The sequence below is a fragment of the Phyllostomus hastatus genome, unplaced genomic scaffold (genome assembly GCF_019186645.2).
Source record: "Phyllostomus hastatus isolate PE091 unplaced genomic scaffold, TTU_PhHast_1.1 phas_contig_495, whole genome shotgun sequence".
Classification (NCBI taxonomy): domain Eukaryota; kingdom Metazoa; phylum Chordata; class Mammalia; order Chiroptera; family Phyllostomidae; genus Phyllostomus; species Phyllostomus hastatus.
The window spans coordinates 6,016,702-6,037,231 of record NW_025333895.1 but is presented as its reverse complement, the minus strand read 5'-3'; the positions used below and the strand labels follow the sequence as shown (position 1 = coordinate 6,037,231).

Below are 20,530 nucleotides of genomic sequence, written 5' to 3'. Positions count from 1 at the left end.
GCACAGTTACCGCTCCCGGGTGCCTGCAGGCTGTGAGGCGGATGGCACCCATCCCAGGAATGCCCAGGGCTGAGGGTCTAGGGACAGCTGGATGACACGGCCCTCAACCTCAAGGGCTGGTCAAGTGACCCTTCTCACGACCCAGCAGTTCAGAGATGGCGGCCACCAGTAAATAAGATGCACCCCATCGCCAAGTTGGGACTTGATAACAAAAACAATCAAATGCTCACTCACGCCCAGCTCACACATCAAGGGTGCGCCTGGCCCCCCACAGGCAGGCTACCTGGGCAGGCAGACCGAGGCAGGAAGGAAGGCCGGAGCCCTGAGGCCCCAGGTTGCAGCGTAATGAAGGGTCCCTGCGAGGCGGGCACTGCTGTTGGTGGTTTTGTAGCTGGACCCTGAGGCCACTCAGACGTACTAAAGAAGTGGCCCCAGGTCACTGGTTAGGAAGAGGCACAGGTACCACCCAAACTGAGATCTGTGCAGCCTCCCCTGGAAAATGGGGGTTCTCCTTCTCCCTCCTTCCCGCACCATGATGGCGGCGAGGCCCCCATGGGGGGCAGGGGGGAAAGGGCCTTCCGAACTGCCCACCCAGGGCACACGGGCAGGGTGCTCTCAGTTGCCGCGACGGCTGGTGTGGTGGGCAGGGCCTTTCCCGTGGAGGGGTGACGAGACCCGGCTGCGTCCCTGACGGTCCTCCGGTGTCCCTGGGAGGAAGGGCTCCGTGTGATCCCACCCTACAAACGGAGGAACTCGGGCTCATGGGGGTCAAGTCCTCGCCCACGTTCTCACGGAGAAGGGGAAGTAGCCAGGCTTTAGTAAAGGGAGCCTCAGGCTGGTCCCCAAGCTGCTGCCCGCTCCCCCTTCCCACCTGTGCACCCCTAGGTGCCTCCCGAGGACCCTCTGCTCCACGCTGACCAGGTGCCCTGAGCCCACCCCCAGCTTTGCTCCAGCCCGGTGCTCTCCTTTACATCAGAAAACACTTATTTTAACAGCCTCATTAAGATGTCATTTACACCTTGTACAAGATTCACCCATTTTACCTGCATAATTCAAGTCTGTTAGGAAGCCAATCAACAATGCGGAAGATGAACGATGCGATTATGCTAAGTGAAAACATGAAACAAATGTGCGGGTTCGAAACACAAACAAACCGCGTCACGAGCGTGGGAATGAGCGGGCGCGTGTGGAACGGCTGGCGGGAAACATGAAAGTGTTCATTGAAACACGTTGGGTGTATGTTGGGTTCAGAAATAATCCTGATTATTTCTATAAAACTCAAAGTTTCCATCATCTTTATTTTTAAAAATTTATTTATTTTAGCCCTGGCTGGCGTAGCTCAGTGGATTGAGCACAGGCTGCAAACCAGGCATCGCAGGTTCGATTCCCAGTCGGGGCACATGCCTGGGTTGCAGGCCACGGCCCCCAGCAACTGTACATTGATGTTTCTCTCTCTCCCTCTCCCTCTCCCCCTTCCCTCTCTAAAAATAGATAAATAAAATCTTTTTAAAAATATATTTATTTTAGAGAGACGGAGGGAAGGAGAAAGAGAGGGGGTGGAGCATCGATGTGAGCGGGAAACACTGGTCGGTTGTCCCTTGTACATGCCCCGTCCGGAGACTGAACCGCACGCAGTCCGGGCCTGCGCCCCACCTGGGAACTGAACCAGCGACCTTTTGTTTCGTGGGATGATGCCAAATCAACTGAGCCACAGCGGTCAGGGTTGTAGAAAACAAATTTTTTAAGCAAAACCATTAACCTTTATTTATTCATTTGAGAGAGAGAGATTTGTTGTTCCACTTATTTATGCATTCATCGGTTGCTTCCTGTATGTGCCCTGACCGGGGATTGAACCTGCTACCTTGGCATATCAGACAGATGCTCTAACCCTACTGAGCTACCCGGCCAGGGCAAGGCTCTGTAATGTTTACTATCACTCTACTAGGTCACGTCGGCTGAGCCCCAGTAACAGAGGGTGTGAGATTCCAGCACCTGCGTCTACATCCCAATAGCTACTGGAATTTCCCGATTGACTTGAGAGCTAGGAACGTGCCTAGAAAAAGACCTCCAGTGTGGAGAGCGACCTGATTTGGGTGTACCCGCCCTTACGTGCTAGTCTAGGGCCCCCTCACGGAAGCCTTACAGCTTACGGCCGGGGTCCCCAACGGTGGAATACACCCTGAGAGAAGGCAGAGTCCGTCCCAGTGAGCTGACACCTGCCGCGGGATCTGAGAGCTGGAGAGCAAGGCGGTCCTGGTGGCAACTGGGCTGTCGGTTGAAACCGTCGCCAGCCCAGACCATGGGGCCGCACCTGCCTGTCCGGGCGGGGCCGGACTGTGCATACGAAAAGCAGCCGTGCTCTAGATGCCCTAAGTGGTGGTTTCCTGCCCCCTTCTCGGTGGGGATGGGGTTAGTGGTCTTAAGAACAGTGGCAGTGGCGTGCCGGGGCTGCGGGTGGTGGCTGGAATGACGTGACAGGAGGGACAAGGACGTGAGTGAAGGCAGGCACCGGGCCGTGGCATGAAGGTTGGCTCGGAATGGCTCCGGGTGCCTGGACCCTTCCTTGGGCTTCCAGAGCAGGGGTGGGCCCCGCGCTGGGATCAGTTTCCACCTCTGTCCGTGACAGAGTAAAACGGCCTAGAATTATAGTCCCGCTGTAAACAGTAGACCACGGAACAACTATTTCCAGACATTCAACGACCGAAAGAAGGGAAACAAGCCAGGGGAGCCCCGCTGGTGCCGGCCTTCTGCCTGGAGGCGATTCCCAAACTGCGGGATGGGGAGGGAAGACCCAGGGTCCCGTTGTCTGGCTGGGCGGAGAAGTCACAGGGGGTCTGGAGAGGCCAAGGCGGCTAGAACATGCGGGACTGGCGCTGGCCAGAGAGGGAGGGGTTACGAAGGGAAAGAATGCCAGCCATCTGCATAGGTGTCCAGTCGAGTCTCTGGTGACATCGGTCTTCTCAAACGTAGAGCCATATCCTGAGACTGCACAAGAATAACTTTTGAGGAAAGGAAAAGTATTGGGAATCGTGTACAGGGTAGGAAGTCGCTCAGGTTTCCTTGACCAGAGTGAAGAGACCTTAGTGGACACGAGGCATTAGGTAGAAACCCTAGAAAGGCCACACCGTACAAGTAGAGCTTAATTATCCCGAGAGTAAAGGCTAGAGGTGTCCTGAAAGAACTTGAAAACAAGTCTTGAAAGAATCAAACCAATCCACAAGTAACTAAACTGCTGTTCAGCCCTGGCTGGCGTAGCTCAGTGGACTGAGCGCGGGCTGCAAACCAAAGCATCGCAGGTTCCATTCCCAGTCAGGGCACATGCCTGGGTTGCAGGCCATGGCCCCCAGCAACTGCACGTTGATGTTTCTCTCTTTCTCCCTCCCTTCCCTCTCTAAAAATAAATAAATAAAACCTTAAAAAAACCCTGCTGTTCAAAAGATGTCCAACACTCTGTAAGAGGATATAAGAAAATCATGGATCCGACAATGTGAAGTTGCAATGCCCATTGTTAAATTTTATAATTTATTTTTTTAAAGATTATGTATTTATTTTAGACAGGAAGGGAGGAGGAAAAAAGAAACATCAATGTGTGGTTGCCCCTCACACACCCCCCTACTGGGGACCTGACCTGGCCAGCAACCCAGGCATGTGCCCTGACTGGGAATCGAACTGGCAACTCTTTGGTTCACAGGCTGGTGCTCAATCCATTGAGCCACACCAGACAAGGCTGTTAAAGTTTAAAAACAATGAGCCATATGAAGTAGAAAACGGGACCCATAGCTGGGAGAACAATCAGTCTGTAGGAGCAAAAAGCAGAGGTGGGGACGACAGAGGGAGCAGAACGGGATGCGAAAACAGCCACTCGGAACGTGCGCCGTGAGCCAAAGGGCGGGCGGGCGGGAAGGCCGGCGCGTGGTGCTGAGACACGGGGTGCAGAAAAGCGACCCACGCTGTGATGAAAAAATACCCGAAATGGAAAACACACTGGGCCACTGAGGAAACAGCAGATCAGACAGTGCGGAAGGAAAGGTCGGTGAACTGGAAGGCATCGCCACAGACACCAAATAAGATAAACCTTGGAGAGAAAACAGACCGAACAGAGACAAGGAACGGAGTCTCAGAGGCCTGGGGAACAATTCAGAAAGGAGAGTCAGGGGAGACAAACACATTCGAGGGGAAAGCGGCCAAAAATGTCCCACATTTGATTAAACCCACAGGTTCAGGCTCGATGAACTTGAAATACAATGAGTGTAAGTAAACCACAGCAAAACACACCATAATCGGATGGCTGAAAATCAGCAATAAAAATAGGGCCTTAAAAGCAGATCGAGAAAAGAGACATTGCATACAGAGGAATAAAAAATGGTGAGTTTCTCGTTCCATCGATCGAATTTCCAGGGTAATTCATGAAAGAGGGACATGGCTATTAATCCTCCAGACATTGAAAGAATAATAAAAATATGAAAAGCTTTATGCCAATAAAATTGACAACCTAAATAAAAGGAGCAAATTCCTCAAAAGACACAGATTACCCAAAGTAGACCCAACAGGAAACAGACAATATGAGTAACCCTGTCTAATCACAGAAACTGAGTTTACACTTTAAAAGCATCCCACCGAGAAAATTCCAGGCCCAGATGGCTCCACTGGTGAATTCCATCCACATTGACGAAAGAAACATCACCAACCCTATGTGAGGACCAAGGTAAAACACATTCTTTTCTCATTTTTAATCTTTTAAAAGTACTTGACTATCTACAGCAAAAACAACGGCAGTGTAACCTGGGTTCCGTAGAAGTAACCTATGTAGCAGAAGCACAAAGTGAACTGTTCTGAGACGGTGCCACTGTAAGGTTACTACATGAAATACGAGGTGCTACCGACATATTATTTGAAGGCAGACTGTGGTAAGCTCACGATATTTATCGTACACTCTAGAGAAACTACTAAAAAGGCCAAAGAAGTATAGCTAATAAACCAACTCCTGGAGGCCAGGCCAACTCCTAAAAATGACAAAATCCAACAAAAGGGAGGATGACACCTTAGGATGTGGAAAAAACTAAATCTATGAATGGGGAAAGGTTAAGTAAGGAGCTCCTGATATAATGGAATATTATATAGTTGTTAAAAGTGTTTAAGAATTTTTTAATGATATAGGAAATTATGATGTCATGTTAAATTTTAAGAGCAGGGCATGACACCTGCTTTTAAAACAGTTCAGCCTAATAACTCTGCAAAAGTATTTGTAAGTGTAGAAAAATGGGACTGGAAAGAAATATCCCAAGTATAAGCAGCATTTGTAACTGGGTGGTCACACGCTGGGTGATAGCTGTTTCTACAGGATTGTTATCTTTCTAAGGACGTCACTGCCCACCTATCACAACGGCTAAGGACACAAATACACAAGGTTTTGGGTGTCAGCTGGGCCAGGGTTCGGGTTCTTGGCTCTGTCACTCGCTAGCTGAGTGGATGCTGGCAAAGCAGTTTTTCTGCATCCCAGTTGCCATGGAGATAAAAGCATCTACCTCGAAGCACGGTTTTGAAGATTCAATGAGATCATGTAAATACAGTATAGAGCAGAGTGTCTGCCACAAAGTTAATATGCACTGAGTAATTCATTTATTACTCTTAGAATCAGAGAAAAAAGAAGTTCTAAAGGTGAGACTTCCTTTGAAGGAAACCCCCATTGACAAAGGAGTGGAGTGGAGACCAGAACCTGGGGAGGGCTGGGGGCGGCCGGCACTGGCGTCTGCCCAGGGAAGGTGCTTTCGGTTTTACATAGCTCGCCCAGCTTCAGCCCTAGGTGGAGACTGGTCACGAGAACACCAGGGTGTCTCAGATAACCCAGGTTAAGAAATGCCTCCAGCTTCGTGTGACACGTACCAGGATGGCAACCGGAATCCTAAATCCTCGACCAAACTTCCCAGTTCTTCCCTTTTTCTCCCATCCTCTCCCCTTCCCGCTTTTCCAGGCACGAGGCGCCCCACCATATCTAGGTTGACTTGTTCTCAGTCTGGCCACGTTTCCAGGAGCCATTCCTAGCTGTGAGATTCTGATTGGCCCCGCTCTGCCTGGGTGTCCGGGGTGCTCCAATCAGATACGACTAAGGGGGCGGGCTCACAGCAGCATCACGGCTCCATGGGGCCCCGTGTTGTGAAGGCAGCTTGTGGCCCAGGTGGACACCCGCTGTGCCCACTCGGTTCTGTGCCTGCTCTGTTCACCCCTCTCCTCGGGCTCCCCTTTTTCCTCGGGGTTCTTCTTCCTCCACAGTTAGACTCCAGCCGTAGTGGCGAAGACTCACGTGGCCAGCCACGGCCTCCACCGTGGGCAGGACAGCTCCCAAATATGTCACCTAACCTCGCCTTGGTTTCCCTGGCACGTGTCACAGGGCCACCGTCAGTGCCAAGCGCCAGGGTCGGACCCAGGTGGGCACTCCTGGATTCCCTGTTGTTTTTTTTTTTGCTGGAGGAGAGAGGGGTCCATTTTCCCAGATAAACAGATTCTCAGGCAAAAGGTGGCCTTCAGGAGCACTCAGAAAACACAGAGGTTGGTCTAAGAAAAACGTGATTGACTACACACAGACGCCGGCATGCTTAACCCTGTTTCTGCAGAAATAAAGAAACAAAAGGCTAATGCATCTTCTTTTTAATTGTCATTTTACAGCTCCTCGCCACAGCCAGCCCCCAACCTTCCCTTCACTGACCACTTTTGTGGGCTACAGGGGGGGGACCAGGGAACAAAGCGGGGTGGGGGGGCTGGCACCCCCACGACGCTGCCAGCCCCGCCCTGGAGGACAAGTCACAACTACAAATTATCACGACAATTAGCGCTCCTACTTGGGAGATGGGCGAAGTGAGGAGGCCCAGCTCCTCATTGTCAGCGGGTCTATTTGCCGGTGACCTTGCTCTGGAGGCGATGATATTCCTTCAGCCTGTGAACCAGATTCAAAACAAAGAAAAATGTAAATTAACAATAACAACATGCACTCAGTTCAATTAATTCAGGCAGAGCCGGGGTGGGGGGGGCAGCTGATTGTTAAGATGTGTGTGAAGTTGTCTTTCCAACCCCCCCGCCCCATTCCCTCTCCTGCCCTCCAATCAGGGTAAGGTAATTAATTTATCTGAGGGAGAAAACATTGCTTGTCATTGTCAAAGACAAAGCGCTTAACCGGCAACGGGAGACGTGAAGAGGCCATTATGAAAACCCGGTGTGTTCAGTTGGAGCCATTTAAAAAGGTTTACAGTCATAAAACACAAACAGAGGGTGGAGGGGGCAGGGCGGCGTCGGCGGTCGGCGGGGAGCACCGAGGGTGGTGGGGCTGGATTCGGTCTCTCCCGGGCTTGGCTCCGGGGACCAGAGACTGGCTCTGGGTGGCCGCGTTCCCAGGGCACGCGTCAGGGAGAGGAGAGAGACTCGTGCCTTCTTCCCACCCCCGAGCCCCAGGAGAAGCACCGTGGCGATTAAGAACCCAGAGTAGGACAGACAGCCCTTCTGGACTCAGCGCCACGGCTTCCTGGCTGTGTGACCGTGGCCCAGTTACTTAACCACTCTGGGCCTGTCTCCAGAATTGCAGGTTTGTGTAGGAATTAGATGAGATAACCTAGGAGACGCCTGGAAGTGGCTCAGCCTTTGGTAGCTGCTGGCAGTGCATGACCCTGTTTGCCCTTGTGCGTGCCAGCCCCAGGGCCACACCCAGGCTGGGCACCTGCTGCCGGGCTCCTCCTGTGGGCCAGGCCCCGGGCCCCACGCTTGACTTCCACAAACTCCCATCACTTTCCCCACACCAGTGCGGCGGGTACAGTTTACAAGCCCACGTGGGGTTCCCACATGTCCTGAAGGGCTCTGAGACTGACTGCCCTGCAGTCAGGATTTGAACCCCGGTTTGAGTGCCTTCAGATGCGTGCCACCCCACTGGGTGGGTGGTGGCTAGGATGGCTTCCAGCCAGACCTGCAGCTCGGGCAGGGTGACATGAAGGCAGGCGCTGGCCGGGGGCCTCCTGAGGCTCCTCTCTGGTCTGCCCAGGAAAGGGGCTCCTGATGGAGTCCCTGCAGCTGGAGAGGGTGTGGGTAACTGGCAGAGGCGAAGGGCAGAGCCCCAGGACCTAGGACCCAGGACCCAAGTGCCCGGGACCCTGTTGGCTGCCACAGCTGTGCCTTCTGGCCCCACTGAGATTCGAGCAGGCTGGGTCCAAAGCAGGCCCTGAGGATGCCGTGAAGAGAGGGACTGGAAGTGGGGGCGGGGGGCTTGTCTAGGGCACAGCAGCAGTCGGAGTGGTCCAGGTCCCAGCAGAGCCCGCCCCCCGCACCTGGGGCCCGAGGACCCGCCAGGGCCCAGAGCGCCTCACCTCAGGGAGTTGATGTTGATGAAACCGGTGGCGTCGATCGGCTCGTAGTCGCCCTGCACGTTCATGCTGCACGGAGAGAGCAGAGGGCTGTCAGCACCCCTGGCACCCCGGGGGGGCCTCCGGGGTCGGGCAGAGCCGCCGCCCCGATGGGAAGGGCAGGCCCCGGCCAGCCAGGGCCCGCGATGCCCGGGAAAACCGAGGACACGCCTGGAGCCGGCCCTGCCCTCGGGGCTGTGGCAGCTCTGAGGGGTGTGCAGGGGCAGCCGACGCAGTCCCGGGGCCAGGAGGCCGGGAGGCCAGGGGCCGCCCGCGGGGACAGCCCCAGACTGGCAAGTTGCAGGGCGGCCCCCGACCTTCCCCGCATGATCTGCCCCCCGCGCTGCCTTTCTCTCTGTTTGCCCAACCAGCGAGACCCTGTCTGATCCCTTCTCACACCCGGACACCCTGCCAGGGGGTCACGGAAAGTGCCGGGTCGTCCACAGCTGTGCTCACGGGACGGGTACCCCCCCCATCTACGGTTGCCATACTCCACCGCCTTCGCCTGTCTGGGCGCACTCACTGAGCTGCCCCCGAAACCCTCCCCAGCTGCAGTCGCTCAAGGGCGACCACCTCTGTTGGCCTCCCAGTGCGCCCCCCCCCGCCACCCCATCACAGCGCTCAGGGCAAATCCCCGGCCTGCGCCCCGCACTCGGGTGTTGCCCTGGAAAATGGGGCTTCACATGAAATGATGAGGCGGCACCTGGCACGGGGAAAGGACTCGCTGTTGCTCACGGCACTCACTCACCCACTCATCCATTCCCTCGGGTATTTATTAAGCACCTACGACCCACCAGGAGCTGTGCCAGGTGCCTAGGGGACAGGAGCCAGACAAGAACAGGGCCCCTGGGTGGTGGCGGGGGGCGGGGGGAGCAGACATGAGCAATCGATTGCCCATCTGTTAGCTACGACTGTGATAAGCTCTTTGAGGACAAGTTCAGGGCACTGTGGTCCCAGATCTGACTCCGAGAGGCCACCCCCTCCCTATCTGGCTCCCCAGGGACCCCCTCCGTGCCTCTGGGGGAAAGGGGGACCCTCCCGTTTCTCACGGACCCCTTCTTATGCCCTGCCCTGAATCAGCCCCTTGTCCTCCCGTCTGCCCAACTCCAGCCTCAGGACACAACAGTCTCACGGAGCCTGCCTGCGAGGGTGAGACTGGGGCGGGGGGTGGGGGGGGGAGGGCAGAGGGGCTCTGCTGTGTTTTGTTGTTTTTCCCCAGCCACCCCGAGGCTGTCCGATCTCTGACGGGCTCTTTGTGGGCTGTGGACTTTTTACAACAATCAGTAGGGTCTCTGCCCCCCCACCCCGCACGACGCCCCAAATACGGCGGAGCTTGGGTTCTGTTGCCCTCCCCGCCACGCCCTGCCCTGACCTCTGTGGGGCCGTGAAGCCGGCACACGGAACTCCCACGCCCCCACCCCTCCCTCCTCTCCACCTCCCATGGCCCCTCCAGAGCTCGGGTGGCCGAGGCCACCGGTGTCCAACCAGCAAGTTCCCCGTAAGGGGACATGACATCAGACTTCAGAGGGGCTGGAGTTTGGCACCCTGCACCGGGCAGAGGGACCCCCGCCTCGCGCCCACTTCTGAGTCACCCGGTCCCCTGCACAAGGGTCCTTGGGCTCAGTCTGGGTGGGGGGAGCCGCCTGAGGGGAGAGGTCAGGAGCCCCCGCACCCCGCCTCCCAGCCCGGGCGTCTGTCCTTCCACCCCCATCTCTCACGTGTCACGACAAACACCCCCTCCTTCCCCCAGCGGGCCCCAGGCCGCCCCACGGCCCTGCAAGGTGAGACCACGTCCGGGGTCAGACGTGCCCCGCGAGGCTGCCGAAACGTTTGCAGAGGTGTCTCTCGGGCTCTGAAAAACCTCTTTTGAGAACTGTGTGGTTTGGGGTTGGTGAGGAGGGGCGGGGGTTGGGAAAAAGAGTTTACAATGATTTTTTTTTTCTCCACCTCCCCCGACGGTCTACAGAAAACCTCTATGCTTTTATTTCTGTTCATTCGAGTGGCGCTGACCTGCTCTATAATTACGTTACTTTCTACCTACTGCGCCGCGGCATTTCCAGCCCCGCTGCCTCTCGCGGCTTCCTTGCTGGTCCCTGCGACGCTGTCACTCAAGGGCTTTCAAGTCAGCGATGTAGAAATCAGGAAGAAAAGGGGACTAGTCGGAGACACAGTGAGAATAAATGCTCCCGCTTTTCTCTCTTTTTTTCCCCTTTCCCTTTTTACTTTATTCATTTAATCTCCCCGAGTGAGACTCCGAGGCTTAATGAAGGGTTGGACAGATTATTAGAGGCTGTTGATTTGGAGGGGGAGGGAAGAAAGAGCCAGAGAGAGAAAGAGAGAAGATAATTTGACATTTACCCCGACTGATCTAAACTGATTCGGTTATATTTATGGCTTATAAAGTGTTTAGAAAGATGGGAGGGGGGAGAAACGCAACACGGCGAAGAGAGGGAAAGAGAAAAATTATATTGACTGCCAAACAAAACTCGGGCGGTAATTCTCACCTGTCCCCCCAGGTGGGGGGTGGTGGGGAGCAGGGTGGGGTGGCGGGGGGGTGGGGGGAGCCGGCCTCAGCCTGAGCGAAGCAGCCGGGCCTGGGACTTGAGTCAGGGGCGGCCGTCTGTCCCACAGGGGTCTGTCCCCTACTTCTCGTTGGGGCCAGGGGACCCCCCCTTCCCACAGACCCCTCGCTCCTTGGTCAAGGCCACTCTCTCATTCTCGACGCAAACAGAGGCCCGGCTGCAGGGCAGGCACCCGCCATCTGTGACGCAGCCCGCCGGGCCTGGCTGTGCCCGCCACGTTCTTCTGGGGGCCTCGGCCTGGCGCACCGTGGGGACCCCTCAAGATGCTCTGCTTGGCACCTTGCTCATCATGCTGACTCTCCCCTCTGTCCCCTCTTGGCTGCAGGGGACAGGGAGACGCCTGCCCCTCCCCAGTGTCCTCAGCCCACCGTCCCCTCCCCCCCTCCCCTCCCCTCCAGGCCTGAGTGTCCAGATAGTTCTCCAGGGCCGTCTCAAAGAAAACCCTAACCCTCCAGGGCGCGAGCCCTCCTCAGAAACACGCTCAGCTCAGTGTTCGCCGCCGGAATGCACCCAGCTGCTCGCGCCTAAAAAATCTTGGGGCCTTCCCGTCTCCCTCCACACCCCAGCCCTTTCGGTTCCACCTCCTAAATATCCACCAAGTCCGCCTGCTTCCCTGTACTCCCAGAACCGTCGTCAGCAGGGTGCAAGCCGCCCACGAGGCCCCAGGGGCCCCACTTCCCGCCGCTGCCAGTGCCCCCCTCGCTCACAGGTATGCTCGAGCGCAGCCAGAGGGACCCTTGAAACACGCACGCCCGGTCACGCCCGGCCGTGTCCTCCCCTTTCAGGTCGGCCTCCGGGACCCCCACTCCGGCCCCTTGCCCCGTGGATTCTGGCAGTGGCTGGGACGTTCTGGATCCTTCCAAGGCTCCGAGCCTCTGCCCAGGGCTCACTCTTATCTTTTGGAGACCAGCTGGAAGATGGCTTCCTCAGGGACTCTCCTCCACACCCCGGTGACCACGCCCGGCCAGAGTACCCGCACCTCCTCACCGCCTGGAGTGGCCTTTCCCAGCTCCACCTTCGGGGGACGGTTCAACGGGTGCCTCCCACCCCCTCGGGCCTGCGCATCCCACCGGGGTGCAGGTGGCGCCGACCGGCTGCCTGACCGTCGCCCGGTGCCCTGCCCGGGACCCCGCACAGGGCTGTTGAGAAAGCCAGTCGGAAGGGGTGCGGGACCCCTGAGCATGTGCCAGCCGGGGCGGGGGTGTGGGGACACGTACCTCACCAGCTCCTCGTTGTACAGGGACAGTGGGGACTCCCGGCCGAGGACGTACACCTGGCCCTTGAACACAGACACCGTGACCTTCCCTTCCACGCGCTCCTGCGACCTGGCGATGCAGTGGCGGACAAACTCACACTCGGGGCTGTGCCAGAAACCTGCGGGGAGGAAGCAGTACGGGTGTCGGGGGGCTGCCTCCACGCAGCGGCCTGGGGCCAGGGCCTGGGGAGGGGCAGCAGGCCACAGCCCCTCATGGCTCGGGTCCGCCTCCTTCTCTGCCGAGTTCCGGCACCAGCGACCACACCACGGGACAAGCCGCAGGGCCCTGTCCTGCGACCGTGTGGCTGAGGAGTCCTCCCGGTCTCCGCCATGCGGTCACCCCCGAGGGTCAGGAGGAGGGACGATAACCCAGTGCTTCCGGACACTCGTTCTGGGAGCACCGTGGGCAGGTGGCAGGGACACCGCGGTGACAGGACCCCATCCTCTGCCCACAGGGAGCTCAGTTTTACAAGGGCGACAGTGTTATCAGGCAGGAGACCAGGCGAGACTCAGGCAAGTGCCACCCAGGGCCCAGCGATGGGGGTGCCCAGGGGCTGGGTGGCAGTTTGGGGGCTAAGCAGACTCTGGCCATGTGGCCCTCACGTCTCTGTGCCTCCATCCGTGGGGGGGGTGGCGAGGACTCAGTGTCCCCTCCTGGGACTAGTGGGTTCACTGCACGTGCAGGCCCTGGGTGCAGGGGCTGCTGTGAACGCTGGAGTCTCACCCCAGGGCCTCAAAGAGGCCCACCCCATGGGCAGGGCCACCCCCCGGGAATCTGCGGACCGTCCTCTGCAGCCTGCAATATCGTCACTGCAAATGTAACACTAGCAGGCACTCCGCTAGACTCTTCGCATGGCCTAGCCCTTTGAATCCTCCCACAGAGCCCGTGAGACACTCTCTCGGCTTCTCGCTTTTCTGGGGGAGGCCCTGTGGGAAGCCAGGCTGTGGTGGGGGGCCTGGGTCTGACCTCGGTCAGTCCAAGCGGTGATGCCTCTTCTCCGCATGCTCCCCTTGGAGCTTCCCGGTCCGTGGCGGGAGCGCCCGGTCAGGTGCCTGAGAAACGGGCCACCGCCCCCTCCCCGTGCCGGGTCCCCAGGACCCTGAGGCCAGGAAAGGCCGTGGGTGCTTGCTCCCTGTTCGGGCAGGCTCGGACCTGCGGGCAGCCAGCTCCGGCTCCTCCTCGCTCGTTGCTGCGCAGGGGCCAGCAAGCAGGTGGGCTGGCCAGGGTGGGGGAGGGACGGGATAGCTCGAGGGCTAGGATTTCTCTGAAATGGAGCCGGGAAGGTGAGCCCACCTGGGCAGCTGCGGGGCCAGATGGCTGGTGATCCCCAGCCCTGATAAGGGGCCGGGTCAGCCCGGGGTCCGGGGCTATTGTCGGAGCCCTGGCCTCCGGGGGCCTGTGCGGAGGCCGTCGGTGGCGGGGAAGGGGAAGGACAGCAGGCCTGCTCTGCCACGGGGGCCTGCAGGGTGGGGGGCCGGCCGGGCCTGGAGAGCGGAGATTGGGCCTCTCTCTCCAGGGACCTGCCGTCGGAGTTCACGTCCCACTTCCGCCCTGACAAGCAAGGTGATCTCTCTGTGCCTCGGTTGCCCGTTTGCACAGTGAGGTACTGTCCCTGCCCACCCTCCCGGGGGTGGTGCGGGTTCAACGGGAGGTCGCAGGACAGGCTCTGAGCATTCCGCATTTGAGTTGGGAACTCGGCCTCCGCCGGCCCTCACCATGTCCAGGGAGACAGGGGCCCAGGATGCGGAGAGCTTGTCCCAAGCCCCTCAGCGACACCCTGAGACGGTGGGTCCGGCTGAGCGCTCCAGACTCCGGCCCGGACCCTGGCGGGAGGGGACCCGATGCCCCCACCTCCTGCCTCGCCCCGGTGCCCCCGGCTCGGCCATCTTCCGACGAAGCTGGGACCTGAGGCCTTTACGTTCTCAGCCTGAAGGCGGGCGGACGACAGAGACACCCGTTGGCAGAGCTCCTGGCCTGGGCTTTCTCTCGGGGTCTCCCGTCTTCACCCCACGGGGGTCTCACACTCAGATTTCCTTTCCCAGCAGGCCCAGCCTGGGGTGGGGGCAGCGAGCTCGTCGGGCTGCGTGGGGGACGCCCCGCATGTCCCGGGCCTGTGCATGCGCTGGGGCGGGGGGCCGGGGCTGGGCCAGGCACTGGGCTAATGGGGACGACCACCTCCATGTGAGTTGTACATTATGCCCATTTCACTGCTGACGCAACGGAGGTGGGGGGGTGAGCTACGCCCCCTACATGAGATGGGTCCTGAGGTTGGGGTTCTGCAGACCAGGCAGACCAGGGCACGTGAGGGCAGGGCAAGAAGAGAGGGACACAGTGGTCACGGTAACCAGGGCATCTAGGAGTGGGGCTGAGGAAGCAAGGCGTCCCGTGCCTCAGTTTCCCTGTCTGTGCCCCAAGACCCTAGGGCCTCTGAGGGAGCCAAGCAGGCACCAGAGTGAAGCGGCAGGCTCTGTCACGGGGGCCAGATGGAACTGGGAAGAAACCTGGCCTGGTACCCTTTACAGGATGGGAGACTGAGGCTCAGGGCAGAGACGGACCTACCCAAGTTCATGACCCTCACCAGAGGTGAGGCCCCCGTCTCTCCCGCCTCCACGCCCGGAAGCCACGCCAGGCGTCCGTGGTTATTTAACACGTGCTGGACTCGTGAGGGTGCCAGCCTCTCTGCTCTGGACGTCTCATTAATATCCACGCATTTGGTCCTCACTCTGGCACCTTATTAGCCCAGCTCTTCCGATGAGGAAACTGAGGCACAGGGTGGTGAAGTGACTTGCTCCAGCTAGCCCCGGGTGCATAACACTTATGTGAAAAGTCTCCCCCAACAGCCCCTCCAAACTGCCGGGGGCACAGGCTGGCGCCCGAGGCCGACCTGGACAGCTCTGGGGGCCCGGGCGGCAGGTGCACCTGGGAGAAATTGCTGTTAATCTTAAGTGCCCCGGATAAGCCTCCGGTGCCCTCGCCTCGCCCCTTCTCCTCCACCCTGAGCTTTTACCTCCTTTGAAATCTCCTAATCGCTGCAACTCATTTTGGGATTTGGAGGGCTTGGCGGGTGACAGAGCAAGAGTGCAGCCCCAGTGGCCGGTGGAGGGGCGCCGAGCCCGCAGCCAAGGGCCGGGGGCTGTGCCCCAGACGCCGGGGCGCCCCGTGCGTGCGCGCCGTCCAGCCCTTGGATCACGCCTGCTGGCAGCTCGGCCCACCTGGCCTTCCCCGGGGGTCGGCTGGAGGGGCCGAGAACTTGGCCTCTGAAGCAGACCTGTCCCGTGGGCTCACAGCCGCCCCTCAGCAGCCGTGAAACCTCGGACAAGTGTCCTCCCCTGCCTGGGGCTCCGAGTCCTCACCTCGGTGCAGCTGAGAGTAGGGGACACCGGTCAGTGCCCAGTTCCGCGTCCCACGGCAGGACAGGGGGCGGCCGTTCCCTCTGGGAGGGGAGGGAGGCCGGCGGCCGCCCCCCAACTCATCCTCGCGGATACCTCTGAGCCGGAGCGGGCCGGCCAGGTGTTCCCCCCGTCGCAGCCTCCTGCCACATCTTAATGACTCTCCCGCTTTGTAACCCAAATCCACCTTCCAGCGCTGAAGCCCCGCGGAGCGAGCGAGCCCGCGGGAGACAATGGTATTTAAACACCTGTCTGTACCTAGGAAGGCGGGGGGGCTGGCTTCCAAGCCGCTGGCAACAATGGGAGGGAGAAATGAGACCAGCCAATAACCGGAGTCTTGCTGAAATCCCAAAATGAGTCACAGCGATTAGGAGCTTCCAAAAAAGCCCAGACCTCAGGGCAGAGGAGGAGGGCCGCAGAGGCTCCTCCGGGCAGTTGTCACTCGTGCGAACTGTCCCCGGTGGCCCTGCGGCCCGGGCCCAGCAGATGTCCCGGCAGCCTGTCCCCCCGGCAGCTTGGAGGGGCTGTTGGCTGTGGTTTCTCTCTTGGGGAGACAGACACACGACGGAGCAGGTCAGCAGACGTTTTGGGGAAAGGGCCGGAGGAGAGCGTCCTGGGCTCCGCGGGTCACTCAGTCTCCGCGGGAACCACTCCACTTTGGGGGGCTCAGAGGTGGCCCCAGGCAACGTGTAAATGGGTGAGCAGAGTTGTGCCCCAAAACGAGTCAGGGACCCTGACACGCCTACACTTCTCACAGGTCATGAAAGAGTATTATTCAAAGAAAAACGTCCCCAGCATTGAAATATGTAAAACCTGGTCTTCGCCCACAGGCTGAACAAAAGCAGGCGATGGGCATGATTTGGGGACCAAGTTTGTTACACAGCGTGGGGCCGGGGGGCTGGGGGGCGGGGGGCCTGGACTCCAGCTCTGGGAGGACAGGAAGTCTTCCCACCTGTATGAAGGGAACCCGCCCACACGGCGCGCTAACCTCACCCCTGGCCATGGCACGCGTGGGCTGGGCCAGCGGCCGTCCTGGTGACCTCCCAGCGAGTGTGGCTCACGCGAGGCCCAGGCCTGGGGCCAAATTCTTGGCCGAGGCAGCCTGCCCCTGGCAGTCGGGGCTCCTGGCTCTGCCTGCGGATGGCCCGACCTGGGGTCGGACCCAGTGAGGCCACTTCCCCATACATAACTCTGTGCAAGCCCCTCCCACTCTGAGCCTCGGTTTCCTCATCTGCACAGGGGCCTGGCTGCAGTTCTCCTAGGGGAGTTGGGAGGACCCCCGGGACAGTTCATGTCCCCACACAGTGCGCCCCACTGGCACCTGCTGAACCAAGGTCGGCTGCCCCGGGCGGGGCACAGGACGCATCCTTGCAGCCCCGGAGACGGTGGACGGCGGGGCAGCGGACACCTCGGGGGGACTGGCACACTTCCCTTGACACTTGTGAACGGGGCAGGTCCTGGCACCCCCCTGGCTCCCTCGTCCCCTGTCCCCACTTGACCCCCTTGAGCCTGCCCGTCTCGGGCCGCAACCCCGGGCAGCGTGGGGCGGGAGCAGGGCGCCGCGGGCAGGGAGCCGCGGGGACTACGCACCCGTGTACACCAGCTCCGCGAATTTCAAGCCCAGGCCTTGTTTGATCTTGCGCACTTCCCGATCCATGGTGAAGGCCTCGATGTCTAAATGAGCGTGGTAAAGGACTGTCCCCGCTGGGGTCTCGTAGATACCTAGCCATTTTTCCAGGCAGGGGGAAAGGGAGGGAAAAAAAGAGAGAAACGCATGAAACCCAAACTGTCAGCAAATGACAAAAAAAAAAAATAATAATGACTCGTCTGACAGGAGACAAGCCGGTTGGACCCATTCACTCCCAGCTTGCTGCAAAATGCATCTGTCATTATGTTCATGCTGCGGCCACGACAGTCCACTCTGCGGCTTGCGGAGAAAATGCCTGGATGCCCCCCTTTGAAGAGGCCTGCAGACGCTGGAAAATGACAGGGTTCGGAGCGGCCCCCCTCCTTCCCGACGCGTGCCCACCGGCCCGCGGCTGAAAACCTGTAATTAAACCGACGACGACGACGGTGGAGCCCGGGCCCCACATACCCCTTCCTCCCTTCCTCCCGGGAGCCTGGGGAGGGGATGGCTGTGCACACGCATGTACACATGTGTGTGCACACGCAGGCCGCTCTCAGCCAGGGGCTCCTCCGTAGCCGTGTCCCTGCAGAGCCACGCTGACTGCTGGGGTGGACGGCTTGCGCTCCCCTGCTGCTGACCCCACCGCACAGGTGGGGAAACTGAGGCCTGAGAGGGGACGTGCCCCAGGGGGAAGCTGGGAGCTGGGTCCGGGCCCGAGTCCCTGACCAGTGCTGTCTGCGGCATGGGGGTCAGCGGGTGGCGGGGACCCACACCCACCGTCTGGCTGAGGGTCCTCCGCCGTCCCCTCAGGCTCAGTCCCCCCATTTGCTGAAGGGCCTGCTTGGACCAGACGGGAGGCCCAGACCTGGGGGGTGTCCCACCCGGGGCGGCGGCGCCCTGCACGTGAGGACACGGAGGCACCAGGACAGGGAGCTGCCCGTGTGCACGCGGCCAGACCCCTGTCGGCCAGCCCTGCGGCCTCGCAACCACAGAACGTTCAGGTGAGCAGGTACGGCTGCCTGCGTACCAACTGCCCTGCGTTTGTGGCCCCCGTGGAGGAGGGGCAACAACGGCCTGCCCTCCACAAATCTACCCCGGAAGGGGCCTCTCCCCCACCACCTAAAGCTCCAGCAGCAAAGGGGCAGGTTGCCGTTATCCTGACGACACACCACCGTCGTCCTTGCAAACCGGCTGTGTTAAACGAAACAGGAGGGACCGCGCCTCCCCCCCCGTGTTCACCGCCAGCATCATTCACGACAGCCACCAAACGTGGAAGCAACCACAGCGCTGGTCGGTGGATGAACGGGTGGTGAACGGAACTCGGCCACACCACGCGCCCAGATGTCCCTCAGCAACAAAAATGCAGGACTTCCTGTCGCCCGCTGCAGTGCAGTGGCCCCCGAGGACATCGGGCTGGGAGAAGGAGCCCGTCCGGGGGGACAGATCGTGTGCGCTTCCCCATGAGTGAGACCCCCAGGAACCGAGTCCAGGACAAGGAGAGAGCACGTTGGTTGCCAGGGGCTGGCGGGGGGGGGGGGGTCAGTGGGTGGTGGGGACGGCGCTTCGGTTGGGAAGATGAGAGAGTTCCGGAGACCCTGGAGGTGGAGGGAGGCGACGGCCGCACAACAGCCTGAATGTCCCTGGTGCCCCCGACTGAACACTCACAAGTGACCAACTCGGCAAACTTAGTGAGGTATGGTTCACTGCGATTTTAAAAAATCCTTTAAAAATGCAAAAACCATAAAAGATATGGTTTTCCACTCTGAAATCCAAAGGGAATGTGGGCCGAGTCGACGTGACTAGCCAAAAACTCCCCCCCCCTGCCCCCCCTGCTCCCCGATGGCTTCTGCAGGCCTTGGTCTGCGAGTCTGGGAATCACAGACCTGTCAGAACGCGAGGGCAAGGCCCTCTGGGACCGTCCCCCCGGCACCGGGTTCTCCTCACCGCAGGCTGCAAGCCCCGGGCTCAAGCAGGCTCTCGGGCAGGCGGGAGCCCAGCGCTCGGATCAGACGGATCAGACGCCCCGGGCCCCGCTGCGGGGAGCAGGCGCCTCTCCGTAAACCCGGTCCCCACCCCACGCAGTCCCGAGAAGGCTCCTCTGGTGCAGCGGCTAATTGCACAGACGGGAGACTGCGGCCCGGAGTGGGGAGTGACTTGCCCAAGGTGCGCAGACCACCACCCTCGGGGTCTCCCATCTCTGCCCCAGGTGGCCCCCCAGGGCCTTAAGGGCCAAGTGATCCCGTGCTCGCTGGAGCGTGGAAGGCAGCACCCAAGTCTCAGGTGCTGAGGCCGAAGGGAAGGACCTGGGTGCTCCCTGAGGCGCCGAGATGCCGGTCTCGGGGCGACCCACGTGACGAAGAGACCGGGCGCTGACACGATTACAATGTGCCTCGAAAGAGCCGACCCCATTTCACTGGGCCTGAGTCCGCTGTGGCCTCTGGCGGGGGCGGGAATGACCGCCCAGCAGGACAACACCCACGCCCCTGGGGTGCTCCTCGGGCCTCACGTGCCTCACCCTCACCCTTGCAAACACGGCGGAAGCAGACTCCCGGCCCATTTCTGCAGAGTGGCCTAGAGCCAGCCGGACAGGGTTAGGGAGGCCAGCGGGGGTGGAGGCGGGCGGATGGCAGAGAAAAGCCTTTTTGACAGCACCGGGGGCGGGGGGGGCTGTGGCGGGGGTAGGGGGCACACGGAAAACCCCTGCGAACAGACAGGGACGCAGCACGGGAGCTGGGGCCACTCCTTGGGGGGCAGCAAGGCACCACTGCCGAGGGGCCCCAGGAGGCCCCAGGGCCCCGAGAAGGGCCTGCTCTCCCGGGAGCCCGTTTACAGAGGCGGGCGTGTGCAGAACGTTCGGAAAGATCGGCCTCCCAAGTGGCAAAAACCACCACAGGGTTAAAGGGGGGGGAGGTGAGCATTCAGGGACCCCAGGAGCTGTCTGTCATCACCAAGAACAGAGCGGTTTCTCGAGTCACCCCAAAGCAAGCCAATGGCAAAGGGCCGACTGGTCCTCTTGTCTCAGCACGAACTAGGAACTCAGCACTCGTTGGTTCGGAAACAGCCTTCTCCCGACTAGTTTTGCCGCCTTTTGGAAGATGTCAGAAACTCGAAAAGCCAGTCCTGACGTGGGCACGGACTGCCGCCACGGCACCGCCCCAGGCAGGACAGGGACTGGGGGGTGCTCGTTTTCGGTCCCTGGGGAAGCTGGCGGCCCCGTTTCCTGCCCTCGGCTGAGCCAGCTGTGGGCGTGGTGCAGGGCCAGAGGGGCGGGGACCAGAAGTCCCGCACCACTTAC

At 59.9% G+C, this 20,530-nt stretch overlaps 1 protein-coding gene across 1 annotated transcript in view; it reads right to left on the bottom strand.

Annotated features, from left to right (window-relative positions):
• Positions 1–6,630: 6,630 nt before the first annotated feature.
• The window catches only part of ASS1 (argininosuccinate synthase 1), a 47,704-nt gene continuing 33,804 nt past the window's right edge, over positions 6,631–20,530 (bottom strand). The window contains exons 13-16 of the mRNA XM_045846358.1: positions 17,199–17,330; positions 12,181–12,337; positions 8,346–8,411; positions 6,631–6,931 (exon numbers count right to left, since the gene is read on the bottom strand). Of these exons, the coding sequence (XP_045702314.1) occupies positions 6,886–6,931; positions 8,346–8,411; positions 12,181–12,337; positions 17,199–17,330 (401 nt within the window). The 3' untranslated portion in view covers positions 6,631–6,885. The remainder of the gene's footprint in view (positions 6,932–8,345; positions 8,412–12,180; positions 12,338–17,198; positions 17,331–20,530) is intronic.